This window comes from Aulonocara sp. 'chitande type north' Nkhata Bay, linkage group LG13 (assembly GCF_057382095.1).
Source record: "Aulonocara sp. 'chitande type north' Nkhata Bay isolate Kocher_YH1m ecotype deep benthic linkage group LG13, A_spYH_male_GT1.1, whole genome shotgun sequence".
NCBI classification, from domain to species: domain Eukaryota; kingdom Metazoa; phylum Chordata; class Actinopteri; order Cichliformes; family Cichlidae; genus Aulonocara; species Aulonocara sp. 'chitande type north' Nkhata Bay.
This window is the reverse complement of record NC_141356.1, coordinates 1117413-1141497: the sequence shown is the minus strand read 5'-3', so window position 1 is coordinate 1141497 and position 24085 is coordinate 1117413. Positions and strand designations below refer to the sequence as shown.

The window sequence follows — 24085 nt, the reverse complement described above, 5'->3', positions numbered from 1 at the left end:
TTTGTGTTTTTCAGGGTTGTTATCGTGAACTCTGTTTCCCTGGGTCTTTCCCGTGTTGTAGTTCTGCGTCTTCTTTTGAAAGAAATATTTACGCGTGTCCATAGCAACCAGAGGGGATTAAGGAGGAAGTTACTGTCAATGTTGGTGTATTTCAGGAGGACGCTGCTAATAAAGTTACACAGTGAATTTGCGTTTATTATTATATTTACAAAACACCAGCGTTTGTGTCTCGGTCGGATCATTGAATTTTGTTGTATTTATCCGCCACACCTCAAAGTCGTAAAAACATTGTCTGACATTAAACCGTCCGTGGAGCAAAAAAGGTTGGGGACCGCTGTGTTAATGAACAAGTCAGTGGAATCACTATGTCTAAACTGTCCCATTACGGTGAAGCTATTTCAGTGTCCAACTCCAGTGTTTTGTCCTTTAACTTCTGTTGTTGTTGAGTTGCACTGCACAGTGACATCTTTCTGCCTCTGCCCAGGTATTATGAAAATCTCTAAACAGCCTTTGAAACACAGAAAGTAAGAAAATGAAATTTTGCAGCATTGACATCAACATCGTTGCTTGAATTTGAATAATCCAACTCCATCTGATTTAGTTAATGTCAATCTTTAACACTGCTCCGAAGACTCAGAATCTGCGGCAGGTGTGCCAACGTCAGGTCACAAGAAAGAAATATACTGGTGATCTGCATGCACCGATCAGATCTGTGACTTTGCATTGTATTCACTATATCCAGAACAGCGTGAGGTCAGTACTGTGCAATATTCTCTACAGACAGGTTCGACAGCATTGTTTTATCCATTTCACAAGCTCATTTACTAAAGATACAAAAAACTGGTAGCATGTATCAAAGCTTATGAAAATTAGGAAATCAAGTACAACCCTGAAAGATTAAGAGTCAAATTGATTGTGTGTGTTGCCAGCGCGACGGCCAATCCTTCTCTATCCAGCTCTGCAGCAGTCGCAGCACATCAATGCGCTGATAGATGCGGCAAAGTTCAGTGAGCTCAGTGACCGTCTTCTGGTTGTAGCGTAACAGGAACTCCTGGGTGGGGCTGTGGGACAAGGAACCCTGGGTCCGATGCTCCAGCAGGGTCAGTTCGTCATAGCTCATCCCCCAACGACTCGCAAAGTTTTTCCAGTTTTTGATGGTGCAGTGGTTTGGATCCAATTTGAGCCGCAGCAAGTCCAGCAGATCTTTGTCGTTCATGAGGTCGCTGATTTTGGGAGGGGGTGCCGGGCAGAAGCACTTCTCGCAGGGGTTCGTTAAAAACTGTAGTTCTTTGGGATAGTCTGAACTCAGAGATGGACAAGGAAAGATTGAGTTAGCTCAAGCACATTACCAAATAACATTTGCTATCTGCTAACGACAATTTGCTAACAACTATTTAGCTTGTCAGTGTTTTCTGTTACGATGAAAAACAAACGCACATTTAACATGGAAAAGGTTTCAACACATCCAAGAAATCCCTTTGAGGCAAAAAGCTTATCAAACTGCTTTAGTCTGGGTGGCTGTAGCTCAGGAGGCAGAGCAGGTCACCTTCTCATTGGAAGGTTGGTCTGCTCCAGTCTGCACGCCAGATATCCAAGATACCAACCCCACTGTTAGAAAGCTTTTAAGCATGGAACAAAGTGCTTGTATGAATGGGTGAATGAAGCATGTTATGTAGAGTAAAAAAAACAAACCCGCTATGTTCAACAGCTCTGCTCAAAGCACGAGAAGCCTTTGTTGTTTACAGCCCATCAGAATAAAAGTGTCACAAAAGGAGAGCGAAGCGTGTTGCAAAGGGGCTCTGGACTATTCCAGTTTTCATTGGTGAAAGGCAGGAGTGCAACCATTCACACTTAAATGTCTTTGGACTATGGGAGGAAGCTGGAATAACCAGAGAGCACCCACTGGTGTACGCGAGTCCACAATGAAAGGACTCAAATCCAGAACCTTCCTGCTGTGAGTGAACGGGGCTAAACACTGCACCGCTGTGTCATCCCAAGCTTTCTGAACTCAATGATGCAAAGCTCAAGCAGAGTGAAAGAAATGAGCATGAAGCTGAAAGCAGCAGAACAGGTCCTCTTTAATAATTTAGTCACGTATTCTTCTAGTTGTGTTGAGTACAACACAGTGCCCATCGTGAAGATTGTGGTGTGTTCAAACTCCTCTCCCAAAGTGTAACCATCATATGATTATTACTGTCAAATTTAAATCAAAGAGTAAAACTGCTGTTAGTCTGATAAGCGGTGTTTCAGTTCCTTCTGATATTTTCATTTAAAGGGTTCAGCACGAGTAACTGACCTACCTGGTGAAGAAGAAGTGGGGCAAGTGCATTCTTCCACATCTTCCACTGGCTGCACACAGAGAAGCAAAGAATGAATGGTAGGCACATGCTACTGTGGACTGGTCATTTTCCCCCCGGACTACAAACATTGCTGAGGGTATGTGAAAATGAGCGCTGCAAAGAACAACTTTACATTCACTACTCTGCTAAATCCAAATATGTCTGTGCATGATGGGATTTGCTGGGTGTCTCAGCAGGGCAGCCCGTACACCCAGTACTTCCATTCTGTGTCATTTTGCAGGTGCTGGTGTGTAATATTTGTAAAGGAATATACACCTTTTTAGCAAATACTACCATTAACTCAAGGTGGAGACATTGTTTTTGAGTGTTGTTTGGAGTGGTCGGTCGCAACCAAATATCATCAATGACCTTTTCATGAGTCGTGGAAAACATACGCAGCAAAGTAGTGAGGATATATTTTACGGAGGACAGTTATTAAAGCAACCCTTTATACTTAAAAATTATAAAGCTCATTCAAGCTGCTGTACTTTGCTTCAGAGCCGCTGCAGTAAAAGACAAAACATTTGCTACACACGGGCATGAGGCAGAGTTTTTACATTTCTCCTGCTGATGCCTCACATCCACTTTTGTGTTGGCCTCAGTGCTACTGCATCCTGAACTGCAGGAAGTCTATACATGTGCTGTCAAAGCCATGAAAATGAGAAAGCAGTATATGCCCATACTTGCAAACTCTAATTACTGCATTAGTGGAGTGAGTAAGAAAGACAGAATTACAGCTTAATAGATTTCATTTGATCTTTTTGGTGTTAAAAATACTGCAGTGCATGTACCAAACACAAGTTCTGATGGCCGTGATGTGCAGTTTGGTAAAGTGCCCCGTGTGGAGCGACGTTGTAGATTGCAGCACTATAGCTAGCAACTCTAACTCTATGTACATATTTAGCAGGTATATTCCTCAACTGGATTGTGGATACTAGCATGCTGTGGATGAAGACAATATGGACCATTAATCCTCACCATGTCCCGGTGTCATAAGAGAAAGGATTATGACCATTCCTGGGACTGAGGCAACCATGGAAACAATTTAAATCGTTAACAATGTGAAACGTTTACATTCCCTACAATCGTCATGGCTGTAACGCTTCACAATGCTTGTACGCTGACAAAAAGCTAATCAGCCGTTTGTTTGATGCTGTGGTAAATTTACTGCCTTCAGTAGTCGCTGCAGTTCGGTTAGAGCAGGTTCAGGTTTCACTCGGCTGCAAATGTAGATCAGAGGTTTAGATGTGATGCTTTTTCCTGGCTGGTGCTAATAAAACATGTCTCAACAGAAGCCATGTTGCACAGTACATCAAGGTCGAGCAGAGAGTTGAGACGCTGTGCTGGAGGGGTGTGAATATTTCACCAGTGGAGAGACTGGAATAGACTGGAATGGGTCAAATCTTCTGTCCCCTTTAAGCTCGCTACCGACAGCAGCAGCACTGTTTCCGAGAGCGCCCTGAAATGGAGTCATGTGAGCGCTCTTCCTACTGTGCTCGGTCTCTGTTATTAGCAAAGTTCACAGCTGCACCTTCAGTGAGACCAAACCACATCCTGTATAATCACAGCTTAAAATAAAAGGTTCTCACAGACTATGCTCTGTGTCTTTAGATCTGGTGAATAATGTTTGGTTGTTGGCGGTCGTATTTTCAGAGGATCCCCACCCATTGGTGCTAACCAGTGCATTGCCACGCTGCCACTGTGTTCTCTTCAAGCACAACAGGGAACAAAGGGAGAGATCCAGGTTTGTAGACTGGAAGGACACCACAGCTGACGGTGTGTCCTCCCTGTTATAATCTGTTTTTGTGCTGATATGTGGCCATAGGAAACGTTTTGTTATTAACTGCACGGGCCACACAGTTGTGCCAAATCAGGATAACCAATCACTTTCTGTAAGAAGCAAAGCATCAGTTTTTAATAAAGAGTGTCTAACAGTACAGTGCACGTCATGCTTTACTCTGTTCCTATGGACTTGTTACCTGTGAAAGGCATGTAGGGAATAAAACAGCTGTGGTTTTCATACAGGGAGTGCAGAATTATTAGGCAACTGAGTATTTTGTCCACATCATCCTCTTCATGCATGTTGTCTTACTCCAAGCTGTATAGGCTCGAAAGCCTACTACCAATTAAGCATATTAGGTGATGTGCATCTCTGTAATGAGAAGGGGTGTGGTCTAATGACATCAACACCCTATATCAGGTGTGCATAATTATTAGGCAACGTCCTTTCCTTTGGCAAAATGGGTCAAAAGAAGGACTTGACAGGCTCAGAAAAGTCAAAAATAGTGAGATATCTTGCAGAGGGATGCAGCAGTCTCAAAATTGCAAAGCTTCTGAAGCGTGATCATCGAACAATCAAGCGTTTCATTCAAAATAGTCAACAGGGTCGCAAGAAGCGTGTGGAAAAACCAAGGCGCAAAATAACTGCCCATGAACTGAGAAAAGTCAAGCGTGCAGCTGCCAAGATGCCACTTGCCACCAGTTTGGCCATATTTCAGAGCTGCAACATCACTGGAGTGCCCAAAAGCACAAGGTGTGCAATACTCAGAGACATGGCCAAGGTAAGAAAGGCTGAAACACGACCACCACTGAACAAGACACACAAGCTGAAACGTCAAGACTGGGCCAAGAAATATCTCAAGACTGGTTTTTCTAAGGTTTTATGGACTGATGAAATGAGAGTGAGTCTTGATGGGCCAGATGGATGGGCCCGTGGCTGGATTGGTAAAGGGCAGAGAGCTCCAGTCCCACTCAGACGCCAGCAAGGTGGAGGTGGAGTACTGGTTTGGGCTGGTATCATCAAAGATGAGCTTGTGGGGCCTTTTCGGGTTGAGGATGGAGTCAAGCTCAACTCCCAGTCCTACTGCCAGTTTCTGGAAGACACCTTCTTCAAGCAGTGGTACAGGAAGAAGTCTGCATCCTTCAAGAAAAACATGATTTTCATGCAGGACAATGCTCCATCACACGCGTCCAAGTACTCCACAGCGTGGCTGGCAAGAAAGGGTATAAAAGAAGAAAAACTAATGACATGGCCTCCTTGTTCACCTGATCTGAACCCCATTGAGAACCTGTGGTCCATCATCAAATGTGAGATTTACAAGGAGGGAAAACAGTACACCTCTCTGAACAGTGTCTGGGAGGCTGTGGTTGCTGCTGCACGCAATGTTGATGGTGAACAGATCAAAACACTGACAGAATCCATGGATGGCAGGCTTTTGAGTGTCCTTGCAAAGAAAGGTGGCTATATTGGTCGCTGATTTGTTTTTGTTTTGTTTTTGAATGTCAGAAATGTATATTTGTGAATGTGGAGATGTTATATTGGTTTCACTGGTAAAAATAAATAATTGAAATGGGTATATATTTGTTTTTTGTTAAGTTGCCTAATAATTATGCACAGTAATAGTCACCTGCACACACAGATATCCCCCTAAAATAGCTAAAACTAAAAACAAACTAAAACTACTTCCAAAAACATTCAGCTTTGATATTAATGAGTTTTTGGGTTCATTGAGAACATGGTTGTTGTTCAATAATAACATTATTCCTCAAAAATACAACTTGCCTAATAATTCTGCACTCCCTGTAGTTAGTGAGCGCTGCACTAGAAACATGAGCAATTCAATTACTGCTCACAAACTGATTTTATATTACAGGCCACATACAGCTTGATTTGATCTAGTGTGGACCAGAGAAACAACGGCTCACACACACATCTGTATATGAGACAAAGAAGCACCGTTTCAACTAGAGATGGCACGATACCACTTTTTTATGTCCGATACCGATATCATAAATTTGGATATCTGCCGATACCGATATGAATCCGATATAGTGTTTTTAATCAACAAAACTGTTTTTTAAATATCTTGCTGCATTTTGTATAAGTTCATACTCAAGTTTAAAACAATAACTACACTAAAGCTATTCTGTTATACCTGTATGCAAAAAAAATATTTCATAGTTCAGCAATACTGATCAATCTAATAAACTTAGACCTACACCATCCTCCCTATTCTGGTATTTTAAAGAGTACTTAGTAGAGATGGACCGATCCGATATTACGTATCGGTATCGGTCCGATACTGACCTAAATTACTGGATCGGATATCGGAGAAAAATAAAAAATGTAATCCGATCCATTAAATATCACGAAAGCACCTCACAAAACTTGCAACACACCGTAACTCACCTCAGAACGTTAGCACGTCGGAGCAGTATGCATCACGTGATAGAGCAGCTGTGGCATGCGGGACCTGTCGGTGGTCTGGATAGCATGTGGAGCTTCGCTAGCAACCCGGCATTTCATCTCCGACAAAGTTATCCCGAGAGAAGTAAAGCAAGTGTGTAAGTCCATCTCTGAATGTTTGTAAAGCATTCCTGCGTTAAGCTTAACAAGCGATATATGGAGCGACTGCCTCTCCTGCTGCTACTTCAATCATGAAACTGCTTAACGATCAGCTGATCGGCTTTTCTGTGCGAGTCCGTGTCTCTAGTTTGCTTTTGGCCCACTTTGCACCAGAAAGAGGAAACCAGCGGCTGAACAACAGCAGCACGTTTAAGCTTGATCAGCTGTTGTTAGAATTTATTTATTATTACTTTCTACACCAGGATCTTTTTCTACGTAGCTGACGCTGGTAACTGTGCAGGGGCGGATCTAGCAAAGTTTAGCCAGGGGGGCCGATAGGGCATGAACAGGGAAAAGGGGGCACAAAGACATACTTTTCTTTCTTATTCTCATTTAAAATGTCGAGCTTTTAATAAATAATTATCTGACACCCAAAGTTTTAATTTGATGTAAAATGAATAGAAGTCAATTACTGTATATAGTAACTATTAAGTCTAATATATATACCCTGGTAAGCTATAGTACTTTTTCCTTTGGGAAGGTACCATCTGTGCAGTCTGCAATTTTGTTGAAGAAAGATGTTGAATCTATTTAATATTTCTTGAAAAATAATTGATTTCTGTGCATTTTTTTTTTCACACTGCATCAAATTAAGGTTGGTTACGTTGATTAAGCATCATGAGGTGGAGGGTGGGGGGTGGTTCCCTATTTTTTATTTATTTATTTTTGTTGTTGCTGGGAGTTGGAACCCTATTAGTTAGGCTGCTTAATATTTATGCTAAGTACTCTTTAAAATACCAGAATAGGGAGGATGGTGTAGGTTTAAGTTTATTAGATTGATCAGTATTGCTGAACTATGAAATATTTTTTTTTTTTTGCATACAGGTAAATGGTAAATGGCCTGCATTTGTATAGCGCTTTTCTAGTCCATAGGACCCCAAAGCGCTTTACACTACATTCAGTCATTCACCCATTCACACACACATTCACACACTGGCGATAGCAAGCTACATTGTAGCCACAGCTGCCCTGGGGCACACTGACAGAGGCGAGGCTGCCGGACACAGGCGCCACCGGGCCCTGTGTCTGGCAGTAGGCAAACACGGGGTTAGTATCTTGCCCAAGGATATTTGGCATGCAGCCAGGATGCAGCCTGGGATCGAACCACCGACCTTCTGATTAGTGGTTGACCTGCTCTGCCACCTGAGCTACAGCCACCCCCCCTAAAGCTATAACAGAATAGCTTTAGTGTAGTTGTTGTTTTAAACTTGAGTATGAACTTATACAAAATGCAGCAAGATATTTAAAAAACAGTTTTGTTGATTAAAAAACACTATATCGGATTCATATCGGTATCGGCAGATATCCAAATTTATGATATCGGTATCGGTATCGGACATAAAAAAGTGGTATCGTGCCATCTCTAGTACTTAGCATAAATATTAAGCAACCTAACTAATAGGGTTCCAACTCCCAGCAACAACAAAAATAAATAAATAAAAAATAGGGAACCACCCCTCACGCTCCACCTCATGATGCTTAATCAACGTAATCAACCTTAATTTGATGCAGTGTGAAAAAAAATGCACAGAAATCAATTATTTTTCAAGAAATATTAAATAGATTCAACATCTTTCTTCAACAAAATTGCAGACTGCACAGATGGTACCTTCCCAAAGGAAAAAGTACTATAGCTTACCAGGGTATATATATTAGACTTAATAGTTACTATATACAGTAATTGACTTCTATTCATTTTACATCAAATTAAAACTTTGGGTGTCAGATAATTATTTATTAAAAGCTCGACATTTTAAATGAGAATAAGAAAGAAAAGTATGTCTTTGTGCCCCCTTTTCCCAGTTAATGCCCTATCGGCCCCCCTGGCTAAACTTTGCTAGATCCGCCCCTGCACAGTTACCAGCCGTCAGCTACGAAGAAAAAGATCCTCGAGTAGAAACTAATATTAAATAAATTCTAACAACAGCTTATAGAGCTTAAACGTGCTGCTGTTGTTCAGCCGCTGGTTTCCTCTTTCTGGTGCAAAGTGGGCCAAAAGCAAACTAGAGACACGGACTCGCGACAGAAAAGCCGATCAGCTGATCATTAAGCAGTTTCATGATTGAAGTAGCAGCAGGAGAGGCAGTCGCTTGTTAAGCTTAACGCAGGAATGCTTTACAAACATTTAGAGATGGACTTACACACTTGCTTTACTTCTCTCGGGATAACTTTGTCGGAGATGAAATGCCGGGTTGCTAGCGAAGCTCCACATGCTATCCAGACCACCGACAGGTCCCGCATGCCACAGCTGCTCTATCACGTGATGCATACTGCTCCGACGTGCTAACGTTCTGAGGCGAGTTACGGTGTGTTGCAAGTTTTGTGAGGTGCTTTCGTGATATTTAATGGATCGGATTACATTTTTTATTTTTCTCCGATATCCGATCCAGTAATTTAGGTCAGTATCGGACCGATATCGATACGTAATATCGGATCGGTCCATCTCTAGTTTCAACAGTACATCTGTTTTTCAACATGATAAAGAAATGCTGCTGTGGTAAACACAATAAATGTTAAACTGTAAGAAATAATCTAGAATTTAAAGACATTCGTGCACTGCGAGTGGCTGTTGGGAGGTTTTTATTATATACAGTTTAAACATCCAGTGGGCCAGTTCTGGCCCCCGAGCCTTATGTTTGACACCCCTGATGTAGTATAGTATCCTAATGTAAACAGCCCATGGTTCACCCTGCTGTTATCAGGTGAAACAGACACGTTGAATCATTTTGTGTTCAGTGTTGTCGTGCCACGTGAAACGTACATGTGTTAAATGCATGTGGACCATAATGAATTGTTACCATTGTTGTGGCTAGCCTCCGTACCACATCTGTTGAACCCTGGCACTAAAAGTGTGTCACGTGCATCAGAGCTAGTAATGCTGACCTGTCTTATTCTGTCTTCTGAGGAGGGACTCAGGTATCTCGAGGGCATCGAGCTGAGGTGCAGCGTCACAGCGTCTGCTGGAAACACATCACTACATGAGTGCGTTACAGTCAGAATGAATACATATACATGTGTACAATACAAATGCAGTTTTCAGTGAACAACACGATCAAACATCTTTCACAGTAACAGAAGAAAAGGTGCAAAAGCTCCGACTGTGGCCAGGTGCAAACCACCAGCCAGAAAGGAAGGCCACCACGTCGTCATTTACTCAGCATCACAGACACAGCTGCATCCAAAACGCCATCAGTACATCATCTCAGATCAGAGGTACTTTGAGTTGGTTGCTGTAAGAATGTGAAAATTTCAGCTCTAGCAGACTTTTGCTGCAGCTGCCTTCAGCTTTTGCTTGTTTGTCTTCTGACTCGAGTGGCGAGTGTAGCCAAACAGCAGCTTCTGCTGGGTGGACATCAGTCGACTGACTTTGACACTGAACAATATCCCGTTTCTTAAGCTGCTTTTGCAGTTAGGTCATATCCACTGGTACTGGAACACATCAGAGCTCATCCTGCAACTCCTACCAGTACTCGCATCACCACTAAACACGGGTTCCTACTGGTCTGGTTCCACTGGCACCACCACGTCGACTGATACTGTGGTGCTGCCCATCATTCTGATACCGGCCTTTTGACTGTACGTTTATCTTCGTAGCTTGTATAAACTGAACGTTTGAGACGTCCTACCAGACTGATGTCAGAATTGTTGGTAAAAATCTGTTAGGACAAAAAAATTCTAACATAGTGAATCAATGGAGCTCCCTCGTTTGAAAAGATCTTGCTTCTGTCTGCAGGTGACAAGGTCCCTTGTTTCTGCATTTAACCCAAACTTTGACTTTGTTAACAAGCAGACGGTGATGTAATGCTTAAAGCAGGCGGACAGACACACCAAGGTCGTTCAGAGCTTTACTAGAGTAGGTGAAAGTGTTTCTTACAAACCCAACAGCAACAGCATTAATTGATGTATTAGATGGCCAAAGCCATGCATTTGTACTGCCTGACTAACACCCAAGTTTCTCCGTTATCACGCATTATGTAAAACATTAGATCCAAGTTCTCGAAAAAACCAAAACATCTCAAATAAAATCTTTACTTCACATTTTTCTGAAAAATTAAAATGCAATTTAAGATAAATTGGTTAAATTTTCCATTTCTTAAAACTGACTTTTACATAAAATCCAATCCAGTTTGTAACTATTTTGATGACAGAATAAATATCCATAAATCCTTTATACAGCAGGCCAAAGCCCTCACTCACCATGGGGATCTGTTACTTGCACGGGATAATTGGCCTCCAAGGACTGTGGGACAGACAAACACAGACATGACGATATGAAAAGCAAACAGAACTGAAGACAGAAACCTGAGCAAGAAAAAGGTTGTCTACTTTGGAAGCTTCCTACTCTCTTTCTTCATGAGATAAAGACTGTAACTGAGGAAGAAAATTACTCTGGTGTGCAAAGACAGCCTGCTGCAACTTGTTCTTTGATGAGCCCTCGGGCGCTAGCAATCACAGCACACTGTGTTCAGTTATGGTACATTTCTTAGCAGATTACTGTAAGACTCTAAGGAAGAACAATGAGAAATCAGCACAAAACAAACTACATAGGAGACAAGTCAAGACAATGAGAGTGTTAAACACACGGCTGGAGAAGAGAATAATGAGGTTGCTCACAAATTCTGCCACAAAGCTGGTGGTGTCTGTGTCCTCCACAGGCTCAGAGCTGCTTCTGTCTGTTTCCGAAAAAAGGAAGAGGCTTTAATACAGTGAATGTTGATGTGGTCACCATTACTCATTTGATCTACTTCCTACTCCACAGAGACGGCCACAGTCAAGAGAAATGATTAGAAACGGTGACAGCTGTGCCGCGCTGGGCCGTGCCGGGCTGTACTGGGTAAAAGGTCATTTGAAAGAGTAAGAACAGGCTGCAACTACATTATAAGTAAAAAAGTGCAAAGTCTGAGTTTACATGTAGGTTTCCTAAACATAAGACAAAAGGTAAAGTCACCTGATAACAGTGCAAAACTCCTCTGAAACAATCTGGATATTGTTAGAGGACGACTCTGACCTCCAACAGCTCACAGAGCAGCACAAAGACGGCTTTTCAGCACCGCACTGCACTCAGGCCAAATACAGTCCTGAGCTGGTCTTTCTTGGGTTACAGCAGATAACTTACACGTGTACAAAAAACTAAACATGCAGAGCTACATAGTGTTTCAGTTTAAAGTCATAAGACATCCATGGAGCTCTCAGGACAACAAGAGTCAAGTAATGAAATATGTACGTTACACATTTCCACTCAAACGCCGGCGGATCAGGATGGAGACTTGCTTAAATATCAGGAGTCATCCTGGCAGTTTTCGCTCAGATTTAAACCGTTTTTTAAAGAACTGTATTTAGTAATAACGATAATCATAAAATGCTCTGATGGTGGGTTTTTCTCAATGTCAGGTCATGGTCAAAAACATTTCCAAAATAAAAGCTGGGTTGACCAAAACAAATAAAACATTCTGTTTAGACAACAATGTCGAGGGGAAAAAGATGCACAGCCAAAATGACTCAACCTCACGACTTCCCACTCTGTCCTTTTCTCTTCCTACTCAGCTCCCTGATTAGACACCAACACATCGTGGCTGACATCAGGGCACACAGTTACAATGCTCTGACTAAATAAATGAAAAATGACTAACTATTTACTGACCAAATAAGTCGTCAAGTAAAACAAAGTCCAACAAATATTTATTGAATTCTTTTATTGTGATAAGATGCAGGCGTGTAAATGAAAGTTTCCCACAGTAATGAAGCTCTTTGATGAAGGTTTATAAAGAAAAACAAAGCATTCACATGAATGTGTTACAGTTCTACAAAGACCAGCATAACCCAGAACAACCTGAATCCTTCGCTTAAATGTAGAATTCACAGTATTGGACATTTAGTTAATAAGATACATCCTGATGTTAAAGCACATATTTCTACACGTGCCTGTTCCACAGCCACGACCTGTGTGTGTGTGTGTGTGTGTGTGTGTGATCATGCACATTACATGTGCCGTATTGCCCAGCCTTGTGTTATGACATTATCAGGAAATAATAATAATCATTTTAAAAACCCTAAAAATGGCGGTTTCCCCGACTGATCCGCTTCCTCTGCTGTAATGAAACTCTTTCAGGTTGAGCTTCAGTTTTGTATCTTTGCAGGTGTGGGAAACAGAAACGATGGCACAAACCAGAGAAACGCTGCCTTTCCTTTACGCTTGCTAAAAAGTCCTCTCTTGAATTTAATTATCTGTCTTCATCAAAAAGAACTTGATGATGACACCGAGCGCTCCACCATCAGCTGGTCAGTCAGTATATCATCTGCAGTGTTTCAAACAATTGACCTAATAGTCATTATTATCTTATTAAAGTTGAGAGCTCAGCTCACCATAAAGCACAGGCTTAACTCCAAGTGGTATTTGTCAGTGTATGACGCTGCACTTCCTGGATGTCACATGATTATATATACTTATTACGTATACACCTCAGGTCTTGCAGTGACTGTGGATTTCTTGTTGGAAAAATCAAACAGGGCAATGTTTGCTTAATGTCAGAAATTCTGATGTCACCTGATTACTGTAAAAAAGTTTGTCTGTTGATGTGACTGGACTCCTAGCACCAAAGCTGGATGTGCTAATATGCATTTCCATAGCTAAATGAAAACAATTCAGTCATGGGACTTGCCGATGACTCCCTGAACTATGTATATAGCTGCAGAAAAATACTCCTGATACTACAGCTTTCTCCTGCTAACTTGAGTTCATGTCACATCCATGGCCGTTGCTTCGCTGGTTTTATTATTTTTGAGTCTTTTCATTGTTTTTCCAGATTTCTTTAAGGTTTAGAGCAGGGGTGCCCAATCCCAGTCCTCGAGAGCTACCGTCCTGCAGCTTTTAGACGCATCCTTCTTCTGACACACCTGAATCAACCGAATGGCTTGTTATCAGGCCTTTGCCAAACTTGATGGCATGCTGAAGAGGTAATCACACCATTTGATTCAGCTGTGTTGGAGTAGGGATGCATCTAAAAGCTGCAGGATAGTAGATCTCGAGGACTGGGATTGGGCAGCCCTGGTTTAGAGACTGCGGCTACTTGTTGGACCGATCGTAGTGTGGGTTCCGTTTCACCCTTTCATGATCACAGATTAGGAAGCAAACTTGAAAAGATAAAGAGTTCTTTTGTTTTGATGTAAAACAATCAATGTTGCCATTTTTGTATTAAATTCAGACATGTGACCCACCTGAGGTGTAACTGTTAAAATGCTCAGCACGTGCATACAGCAGGGTACAGTTTTCTATGTTGCAACATTCAGTTCAGAAAGAGTGAAGAAGGTCATTTAGTGTCAATCAGAACTGAACTGCAGTGGTTGTTCGATCAGCGACTGTCTGACCTCCTACATACATGAGTAACAATAAAGAGAACACACAAAGGACACGCAGGCTCTCGCCTTAAACATCACATTCAGAGTTTGTAAATCATTCATCCAACTTCAAATGTTTCCTTAAACTGAACTCATGTATTTGACAGGGAGCCAATGTAGTTTGGCTAAAGTTGGAGTAAATTAGGTGACTAATGGTTAAAAAAGACAAAACTATCAGCATATAACGTCGCTTTGCACCTCCGAGTCGTATAGAGCGTTAAGTATAGAGCAGGACCAGTCACCCAGTTATCAAGTGTAAGTTGAACCCCAGATCAGTGGAGCATTGTTTCTCCCTCTCTGGGAATGCAGAGCATGTATCTGCATGCTCGGGATAAAGTTCAAGAGATGAAATATAAACCACATCATAATACATTGCTAAGGGTCATAATTCCACACAGGTGAACCTAGCTTTTTTCCCTTTTGACCACCCATGTGTGCTGTGAAAGGATAAAGCAGTTTCTCAGCAGCCTGTGTAGAAGGCCTGTGCTCTGTCATGTGCTTCTTTCTACACATGAATGGAAGTGAATGGCATGCCAATACCTGACCCAAGCCACAGCGATGTCTAGACTGAAAGCAGCTAAATACACACCTTGTAAAAACTCGGCCTAACATACCTGGCCCTGGGTGGTACGTGTGTCTCCTTCATTATTCAGTGTGCATATTCCTGAACTGTAGAGAATTCAGCTGGTGGTGTAGTGTTTATACCCCTCCTTCAAAGCATATATTAAAAAGGACATAAAACATTTAGAAAAGGGCTGAACTTTCCAGTCTTTTCACTTTCTTTTCTGAAAGTGAGATGTGGTTCTAATAAAGAGTAGGCATCAGGGCGTAAACAGCAAAGACTGGCGGTGTGTAAAATTTGCACAGTTTACTTTGTGTGTACTTCTTTTTTTTTTTGCTCACTGTTTGCAGCACACAGACTTTCAGGGACCTGTGCTACAGACTGACATTACTATACCTAGGGTGTCTTTCTGTTATCTGGATTCACTTACCCTAATCTTGACTACTGGGATACTTGGTCACACATAGCTGGTATAACGTGCACAGGTAACCCAGGCTTTCCCCTGTGTGTTCACATGAAAGCGTGTAGGAGGTATCTGACCAATCTAAAAAGGGATGTTTCGTGGATCATATAAATTACACAGAAAATGATCCCTGTGAGTGTCACCTAGGGCTGGGCGATATGGCCTAAAATTCATATCGCGAAGCACGTGCGGTAACGATATATATCACGATATATTCTTTTCTTCTGTATAACGTATTTTCCATACTTTAAATCCTTTAATTTTCTCAAAAATCGAGAGTGGGCCTTATGTATGAATTCTGGTTCCTGCATTACGGCTGCCGTAGTGAGGAGCTTCAAGAAGTAATCTGGGTCCAAAACTCCGTCCATTTCAGGTTCCAAAGTCAAACGAACACTGAGAGTTAAAAACGGTCTAAATTATTTCATCTGTAATAAAATCATCAGTGTTGCTGCTTTATCAGGTGTAACAATTAAGTTTAACATCCATGCAAACAGAATTTATTAAATTTAACGGAGTTAGAAGTTAACAGGAAGTTAGATCGCTAGTTTACACCTAAACATTTCATAGCATGTTCTGACAGAGATTTCTGAAACTAATTCAAACGTACAGCTCTGCTGTCACTTCCAACATAAATGAAGACAGGAAACTAAACAGCAGTGGCATTTGCAGGGTTACTGAAGTTGGACTACCTGGTATATAATGATGTGCTACGTGATTGCTAGCGACACAGCTATGTTAGCATAACATTAGCACAGTGAAGCTGGAGGATGAAGCCATCTTTTTTTCCACTCATTAAAAGTTAACGTGAGGGATTCTGGTGGTCAGGGACAAATGCAATCGCATAGCAGGATGCTATACACGGGGCAAACTTCAGTCAGGAGAACAACTGAGATTATTCATCCACAATACGAGGTTAGTCATTAATATACTGCAACAACATGGGAACAGAACAGCTGCGAGAGAATTCAACATTAATGAATCAATGTTACAGAAGTGGAGGAAGCGCAGTTTTTGGCTTTCCCCATATTTCAACAGTGCTTCATCTCTTTGCTATGACTGTCTCCCGCCATAATTTGCAGATGATCATGGTTTTAGCCACTGCGATGCTTTCGACCAAAACAGGCGCAGCTTGATGACATCATCAACATGCGCTATGGCGATAGAGCGATATAGTCAAAATCTCTATCGTTGGCCAAATTTATATCGTTTCTATCGCCCACCCCTAGTGTCACCTACATTATCCGATGATTAAAAAAGTGATTAAAATTCTATGAAAAACAAAAATGTATACAAGTAAAAGGCAACACTGCTGCAGAAAACTGTTAATATGTTGACTTGGGTAAAAGAAACATTTCATTTCAAGTTAATTTTATTAGTGAGTGCACCCTCAGGGCCACTGCTTATTTCTAATGCAATGGCTGCACATTAGAGCTACACATCTTTAAACTGGATCCATTAAAAAAGTGTTACAACATTTTTATCTTCAGTTATTCGGTGGATGTCTGTTCTCTTATAGTTGGTTAAATTTATAGGTTTATATAGCTTCTCTCATTTATAAAAAGAAATGAAAAACAGATGCAGTATTGCAGATGACCAGCGCTTTGTCAAACCCCACAAGAGTAAATTTGCTTTTTTTCCTTCCAATGAAGTACTAATTTTAAGAATCATCAAATTTGAAAAGGTTTTGAGTCTTTGCCTTATTGACGTAATATTTATTTTCCTTTCCATGAGACACGTGGACAATCCTGTGCTAGCGACGGTAGCTGAATGGGTAGTTACGTCATAAAATAACAAGCTAGCAATTAGCACCATGTTCACTCACTCCAGTTGAGTGAATCGATGTGAGTAAATGTAATTTGAATAGAAAATAGGAATACGAGATTAATTATGTAGAATTTCAAAAATACCAGATGACCAATTTTACCGAAACAAAGGCCAACGGTGGAGGTTTACACAGGAACTCAGAGCGAGAAACGGAGTAGTTTCTTCTTTTAACCAAGAGTGCTAGCAACAAGTTTAAGATCTGACGTTTGATAACTCTAAATACAGAATCTGATCACAATCTACAGACGTTATATCCCTGGTACTGCTGACACATCTGCAAACCCGCAGGTATCAACAGTGTGAGTGCGTCACTGCGTATTATCAGACATTGTTTGCAGCTGTGGTTTTTCTCTGCATTGGTGTTAAAGGGGAAGAACATAACTTGTGCACTAAAATGACTAACATGTTTAGTGTTTGCACGATCCTTTTCAGGCTGTGTCCATGGATTTTTCCCCTTTGTAAATACAAATTTATAGCGTTTTTAAAAAGCAGTTGAACCTGACTCATGTCCTATTCCAACATCATGACCACTTTTGCGTGAACTGAAGCTCCACATCCTGGCTTAGCTTACAGAGTTAGTCAAGCTCTGCTCTAAATTACAGTTTAGTAATGGTGAAGGGACCTACAGTGTATACCTGGATCATATGGGATTGTAGACAAACAGCCATTAACCCACAGTCCAATTAACCACATGTTCATCATCCCGTGTCAAACACAGGATGTGCGTGAAAGTCGTTTGGCAGGAAAAACAAAGTGGTTTTCACTTAAAGGACATCCCACAGCAGAGCCTGAACGCTGCGTCTGCAGGCATACGCCACGAGCTACTGTTGGTGTCTGAGGTGAGACAGCAGAGAGGCAAATGTCTGTGACGATGGGTGACAACAAAGAAGGATCAAAGTATCCGCAAGAAGAACGGCTTCATCAGGGGTCCGTTCTTCGTACCTCGCTAAGTAGGTTAGCTGGATTAGATTGTTGACGATTTTGCGTGATCCTGGATCGTTCGGTTCTCCGAAGCTCATCCGGGACTTGCTGTCATAGCAACAGAGCCGTAAGCGTAAACCTGCTGGGGAGCAGGCTTACTTTATGTAAACAGGATTAGATCGCGGCCACGCAGGTATGTCCGCTTCATTTATACGAAAGCAACAGCGATATTCCACCACTGTTTCACCATAAATAAATATTATCAATGTAACTAAAGATAATGCAGCACTTGATCCTTTTATTGATGTCACACAGATACATACAGGTCATTCCCTAAAAAAGGGAAATGTACTATTAACATTCTATTACATGTATGTGATTATTACAGATGTAATTCATATTTCAGAGTAGTAATTGCAAATCACTTCGTGTAATCAAGATGAGAGACCACGGCTATAAAAGCGAAGGTGGATTTGGGAAGTCTGTCGCAGCCATGTCCTGTCCGTATACGCGAGCCACCCATTGCGGAAGGTGCAAGATTGATAAGGAGAGTCCTCAGAATCCAGCGTATATTGCGGGATAGACAGGATCCTTTAGCTCAGCGCGACAGTGTGCTCATAGAGAGATATCGATTTTCCCGTGAGGGTATTATTTACTTAACCAACTTGTTGACGAGGGGGTGCAGGACCACCACCTGTCTTTTTTTTTGCTCTGCCCTTTTTTTGGTTGCTGTTATAAACAAACAAACAGAGTATTCCAGGGTCTCTTTCCAAGAGACTAAAAGCAATATAAGTGATAAATATTACCATTCTGTAGGATATTCTTATATTTCACTTTTACTTGTTCCCATGTTCTAGTGGGTCCTGTTGTGGCTCTAATGTGAAAGAGGATATAATGTAATATAATATAATATAATATAATAAATCTACCCTACCACCTACTGGTGTTGGCCAGAGGGGCCGATGGTGCGATATGGCAGCCTGGCTTCTGTCAGTCTGCCCCAGGGCAGCTGTGGCTACACCTGTAGCTGCCTCCACCAGTGTGTGAATGTGAAAGTGACTGAATAGTGGCATTGTAAAGCGCTATATAAATCAAATCCATTATTATTATTATTATTATTATTATTATTATTAAATTACTTACGAGTTTGATTTGTCAGCAACTTCCTGCCAGCCCTCTCTCCTTGTTTTTGCAGCCTTTGCAGTGTTCTCTTGCGTTTTAATTAAACTCTGAAACTCCTGAAATCCCTCACTCAAGAGTTCTTGCTCTGCTGCCGAAAAACATTGAGCGCGCTCCTTCGACATTTTCGCCGACCAATCAGAGGGTTGCCGATCAATGTTTCTACTATCGATGCGTAGCCCCTTTTACGACACCCAGTGATCTCACATTACTTCATCCAGCTGTACTAATCGTCAACAGCAGGTGTGTTCGGAGAACCGGAATAGCGAGCTCACGGTTAGCGCGATGATTTGATCTTGGATGTAGTAAGCGAGGCACGAAGAACGGACCCCTGGTCTACGGGGTGGTTTGTTCACAGAAGAAAGCCAAAGTAATTTGGAGATAAATATTCATTTTGGTGCCACGTAACAGGATTCGTCGAAAGACCTTTTTCTGCTTCTCTTTACAGACTTCTTTGTGGTCGCCCACGAGTCAGTGAAGGAGGACATCTTTTCTGCCAGAGTCAGTGAAACCTTCTCTGAACTTAAACTCTCATATGATGTGAGAATGTAGGCAAAGGGTCACTTTAAGGTCTCCAGCCTAACACTAGCTGCCATAACCAGCTGTTCAGAAAACAATGCGTTACATTGGTTTGCATTTTCCAGTCATTTCTATTCTGATTTCATTTTGCTCATGTTAAACTTGTTTCAGGTCACGGGCCACGTCACTGGCACACGGACACTTCCAGGACCAAAACCATTCTGAAACTCTCAGATTCATTTCAAATCATCTAAACTGTTTAGATGATTTATTTAACGTTTTCTATAACTCCAGTGATCAGCTACCTCTCCAGGACATGAACCTGCTGCAGATTCTAATAATGTATACTTTATTCTTCCCCGTAGGGAAATTAGTCCTCCGCATTGAACCCATTCACTCGGTGAAGCAGTGGGCAGCCAGCGCCCGGGGAGCAGTGTGTAGGAACGGTACCTTGCTCAGTGGATTCGAACCCCCGAGTCACGGGACGAACACTACCTACTGAGCTATCCCTGCCCTCTGCTTGGAGATGCGTCTAACAGACGTCAGTCAACAGTAATATTGAAGTGCATCAGACCCCAGGATTAGAGACTCCAGAGGCCATATGATTTCCATAACGCTGCTGGGAAGCACTGACGACTAACTGGTTAGCGCAACTGAACACCCTGCAGTCTTAGACTGTATTTGGGATATTCTCAAGGCTCAGTCTTATTTTAATATTTTATGGTAGTGTGCATAACTTGATATTCCAAACAAGCCATTCAAAAGCAAATGATGTGTGACTCATGCCCAGCGTGATGCAGCTTCCTTCAGACGTACACACACTGCTTTGTTTTTATTGAAGCAGAGCAGGGAATCCGTTCTGGGATGCTTCTGTGTATCTGATGGAACAAATGCTGTCCAGCATGACCTGGACTGGTCTCAATACTGGATGCTGTTCCTCCCTGATGAGTGCTAAATTACAGTAATAAAAAACTATAAATAAAATAAAGCAACTAGGTGGCCTTCAGTCACTACCCAGCTGACAGCGCTGTCCACCCCATCATCATATCATTTGAAACAATGGTATTCCATCGTCCCTGTAGAGACCCGGAGAATCAGTGCAGGAAAGCACTGGAGAGTTTTTGGCACATGGCGGTGGCCCAACACCTCACTAAGACACATCAGTCAATATGTAAATAGATAGAACAACAAAACAGCAAAACCAGAATAAATGATTATTAAAAAGTGCGATTAAAACCAGAATGTGTTCTTTTTAAAATGCTGTGAAGCACAGCACGTATCAGTGATCAATAAAGCCATCAGTTACAGCACGCAAGAGGCACAAGCCGTCGTTAAGACACTAACACGGAAATACAAACCACAAACGGAGCCTCTTTCTAATCTGTCTTAGCCCACTAGACTTCGTTCTGTGGAACTGTGGTGGCCTACTCTTTTCCGCTCAGCATATCACTGAATGCGTGAAGGTCACACGTCACGCCACAGCTTCACTGGACAGCAAATAAGATGCCAGCGCAGAGGCCAGCGGGTTTTCCGCTTAGTCGAAAAAGGAAATTTTTCTAATTGTGGAAACTTTCTTGGTTGTGTGGTTAACCAACAAACGGATGCTGCTCTTCCTTTCCATCCTAAACGACGCTACATTGAACTGAATTAAGTTCAAAATACTTTAGATGAAGACGAAATCTGATCAAATACATTATTTTATGTGGCAACATGTCGTTTTAACACACAATAAACAATAGTGACAAATCTTAAGAAACTTTTCACGACACTTGTTGAGAACAGTTATGAATGAAACAACGGCGCTCTGACACGGACAGTGAAATGAATGTTTTACTCACCAAATGGTTCTTTGTACGCGTTCAAACTGCTCATGTTTGAGGCTGGGATGTCTCCCATGCAGGGAAATGTAAAAGGAGCGGACAGAAACTGTCTCCACGCAGTAAAAACACGCAGTTATCCTCTGCCCCGACCTCAGAGAAAGCTCCAATGCCACCCCAGCGGCGGCGACTCAAACAAATGAAACACCTCTGTGATGAAAAGGTGCGAGGATTAATGCTGCCTTCAAGGCCCACCCGTAATTTCCAGCCGAAGGCGGTTCATCTATGACGACAGAAGAATACGTCCTTGCTAGAAATATATGATGAAATATTCATGTTTTTTAATATCTAAAATAAAATCAAAGCCCTCTGAAAAAGGAAAAGAAGCGAACACACAGACGAGCAAACTTCTCTCCAGATATGCTCAAAGCGCTTCTTCACGCCGCCTTCCGTCTCTTTATTTTGGGACGCTAGCGGTGTTTTACGCGGTGCTTTTCAGGTAAAAGAAAAAAGCTGAAGGGGTAATCAGCACAGTAGGTGTCCCATTCGATCCGGTCGTATTGCTTTTGCTTGTAATAGAAATATCGTCATGTGAAAAGGAGAGTTTTTACGCCAGTCTTGTAGAAGCACCTTCAGCAGCAATAAATTGAAATAACTGGTTTCACTATAATTAGTCAGGCTCTGTAATGCTGCTTCAGCTCCACGAGGTGCACAAGCAAGTAAAACTGGGAAAGTACAGCTTTGAAAAGCACCCAAACGTGCCTGGTGTTACAGGCTCTCTGGATCTTCAGTGCCTCTGTGCTGTCTTTCAGCTCTGTCCAGCCACTGGTAGGATTTCTGGATATTTGCCTCTTCTTTTTCTGTCTGTCCAAATCTACTAGTTGGGAGCTTCCGTCTGTCTGCAGCTTAAAACTCTGTTGTGCAAAGAATAAGTTATATTAGAGCATACCACATTCGACCCTCTTCTGCCCGGGAACCATAACCATAGCCTCTGGGCCCCTTTCCTCCCATTGTAAACACATGTAAAAAACCTCGGTGTCTACATTGATGGTTCTTTTAAAGTGAATAAGCAGGTGAGTGCAGCAGTTCAGTCCTGCTTCTTTCAGTTAAGACAGCTGACCAAGGTAAAGCCATCCCTCCTAAAGTCTTTGAGCGTGTTATTCACCTTTTCCTTACTTGCAGATGAGACTACTGCAATTCATTGTATTATGGTCTAGATCAGGCCTCCATCCATCGTCTTCACATGGTCCAAAATGCAGCTGCTCGCCTGCTAACTGGTACCAAACAGAGAGAGCTTATAACCCCAGTTTTGGCTTCTCTACACTGGCTTCCTGTCTCCTACAGGATCCAATTTCAACTTTGACTTTTTGTTTTTAAGTCTCTTAACGCCCGAGCCCCTCCTTACCTGTCTGAGCCCCTCTCTGCCTATGCTCCAGGACAAACCACCAGGTCCAGCTCAAAACCACGGACTGATCTCAAATCTCGTGGTGATAGATCCTTCTCTGTGGCAGGTCCCAGAGTCTCAAATAGTCTCCCCTAAATGTTAGATCTGCACAACACTTGATCAATTTAAATCTTTACTAAAGACACATTTCTATGCCCTGGCTTTTAACACACTATGACCCAGGCATTCTGGTCTTATTTGAAATAGTTTTAGTTATTGTTTTAATTCTTTTATTGTCCTATTATTGTTTTTTATTCTTATTAATGTATTACATTGTTGCTTTTTAATGCCATTTTTATATTGTTAAGCACTTTGTGCAGCATCGGCTGTTTGAAATGTGCTATAGAAATAAACTTGACCTTGACCTTGTCTCGTAGGTGCTGATTTCTATTCCTAATGCTTCACACTAGGCTGTGAAACCAAGCTACAAGCCTCCACCTGATGAAGCCAACACAACCGCAACCCAACTGTTTCTTAAACATGGTAGTGTCATGAAATTCAAAGGATTATCTATTTTTTAAAATCAAAATAGCATATCTTCTTAGTTTAAATATTAGATATGGTTTCAATGTCCTAAAATTTCATACTATTTACTTGATGACTTAAAAAGATGTAAGGGCTCAAAAAGGGCTGTATTGGAAACAATATGCATAATAAAAAGAGAAAATCAACTTTACACATTGATTTGTAATTAATCAATTTGTTCAGGTACCTCTGAAAGGGGATGGCACAGTAGCACATTTTACGTGGTTTTGTTAAATATACAGTTATTGAACAGAAATGAGCCAAATCTCAGGGGATTGGGTGTTTTTCACACTTTCAGAGTTTTGGTCCTAAGACTAAATTCTATCCTGTGACTTCCATATTCCATCTGGACTGTAGGATATACTGATAAATCACAGATTTCTCTTTGTTTGGCTGGATCCAGTGGATCTGTCATTCCCTCTGTGGTTACTGCCAACCCCACAGCTTGATGCTGCCACCACCATGCTCCACCTGTGTCATAGTGCAATGCCTATTTTCTTTTCATGATACCTGTCTTCGTGCGTTTTCTTTAATTGTTCATTTGAAATGTAAAACAACAAAAAGTGCAACGCAGTGAGAAAGACACCAGTGACCCCTGCAGGAGTGTTCAGGAAAAACATGCTAGACGGTCTTAGACAGTCTTCCCCTTTGATTTGGTTTTAGTTAAATTCGTTCACATTTTTTTAGTTTGT

The 24085-nt window shown here is 41.7% G+C and overlaps 1 protein-coding gene across 2 annotated transcripts; it reads right to left on the bottom strand.

The window, feature by feature from the left end:
- Positions 1-271: 271 nt before the first annotated feature.
- edaradd (EDAR-associated death domain) lies at positions 272-21739 on the bottom strand. Of its 2 annotated transcripts, none has more exons than XM_086258201.1 (6): positions 21446-21739; positions 11359-11417; positions 10942-10984; positions 9628-9704; positions 2301-2349; positions 272-1299 (listed from the first exon to the last, which is right to left on the bottom strand). In XM_086258201.1, exons 1-6 carry the CDS (start codon positions 21501-21503, stop codon positions 905-907), a joined length of 681 nt encoding a protein of 226 aa, XP_086114327.1. In that variant the 5' UTR covers positions 21504-21739; the 3' UTR covers positions 272-904. The 2 variants fall into 2 exon arrangements, with proteins under 2 accessions (XP_086114327.1, XP_086114328.1); XM_086258202.1 differs by having other exon boundaries at positions 9628-9701; positions 21446-21738.
- Between the last annotated feature and the right edge of the window lie 2346 nt (positions 21740-24085).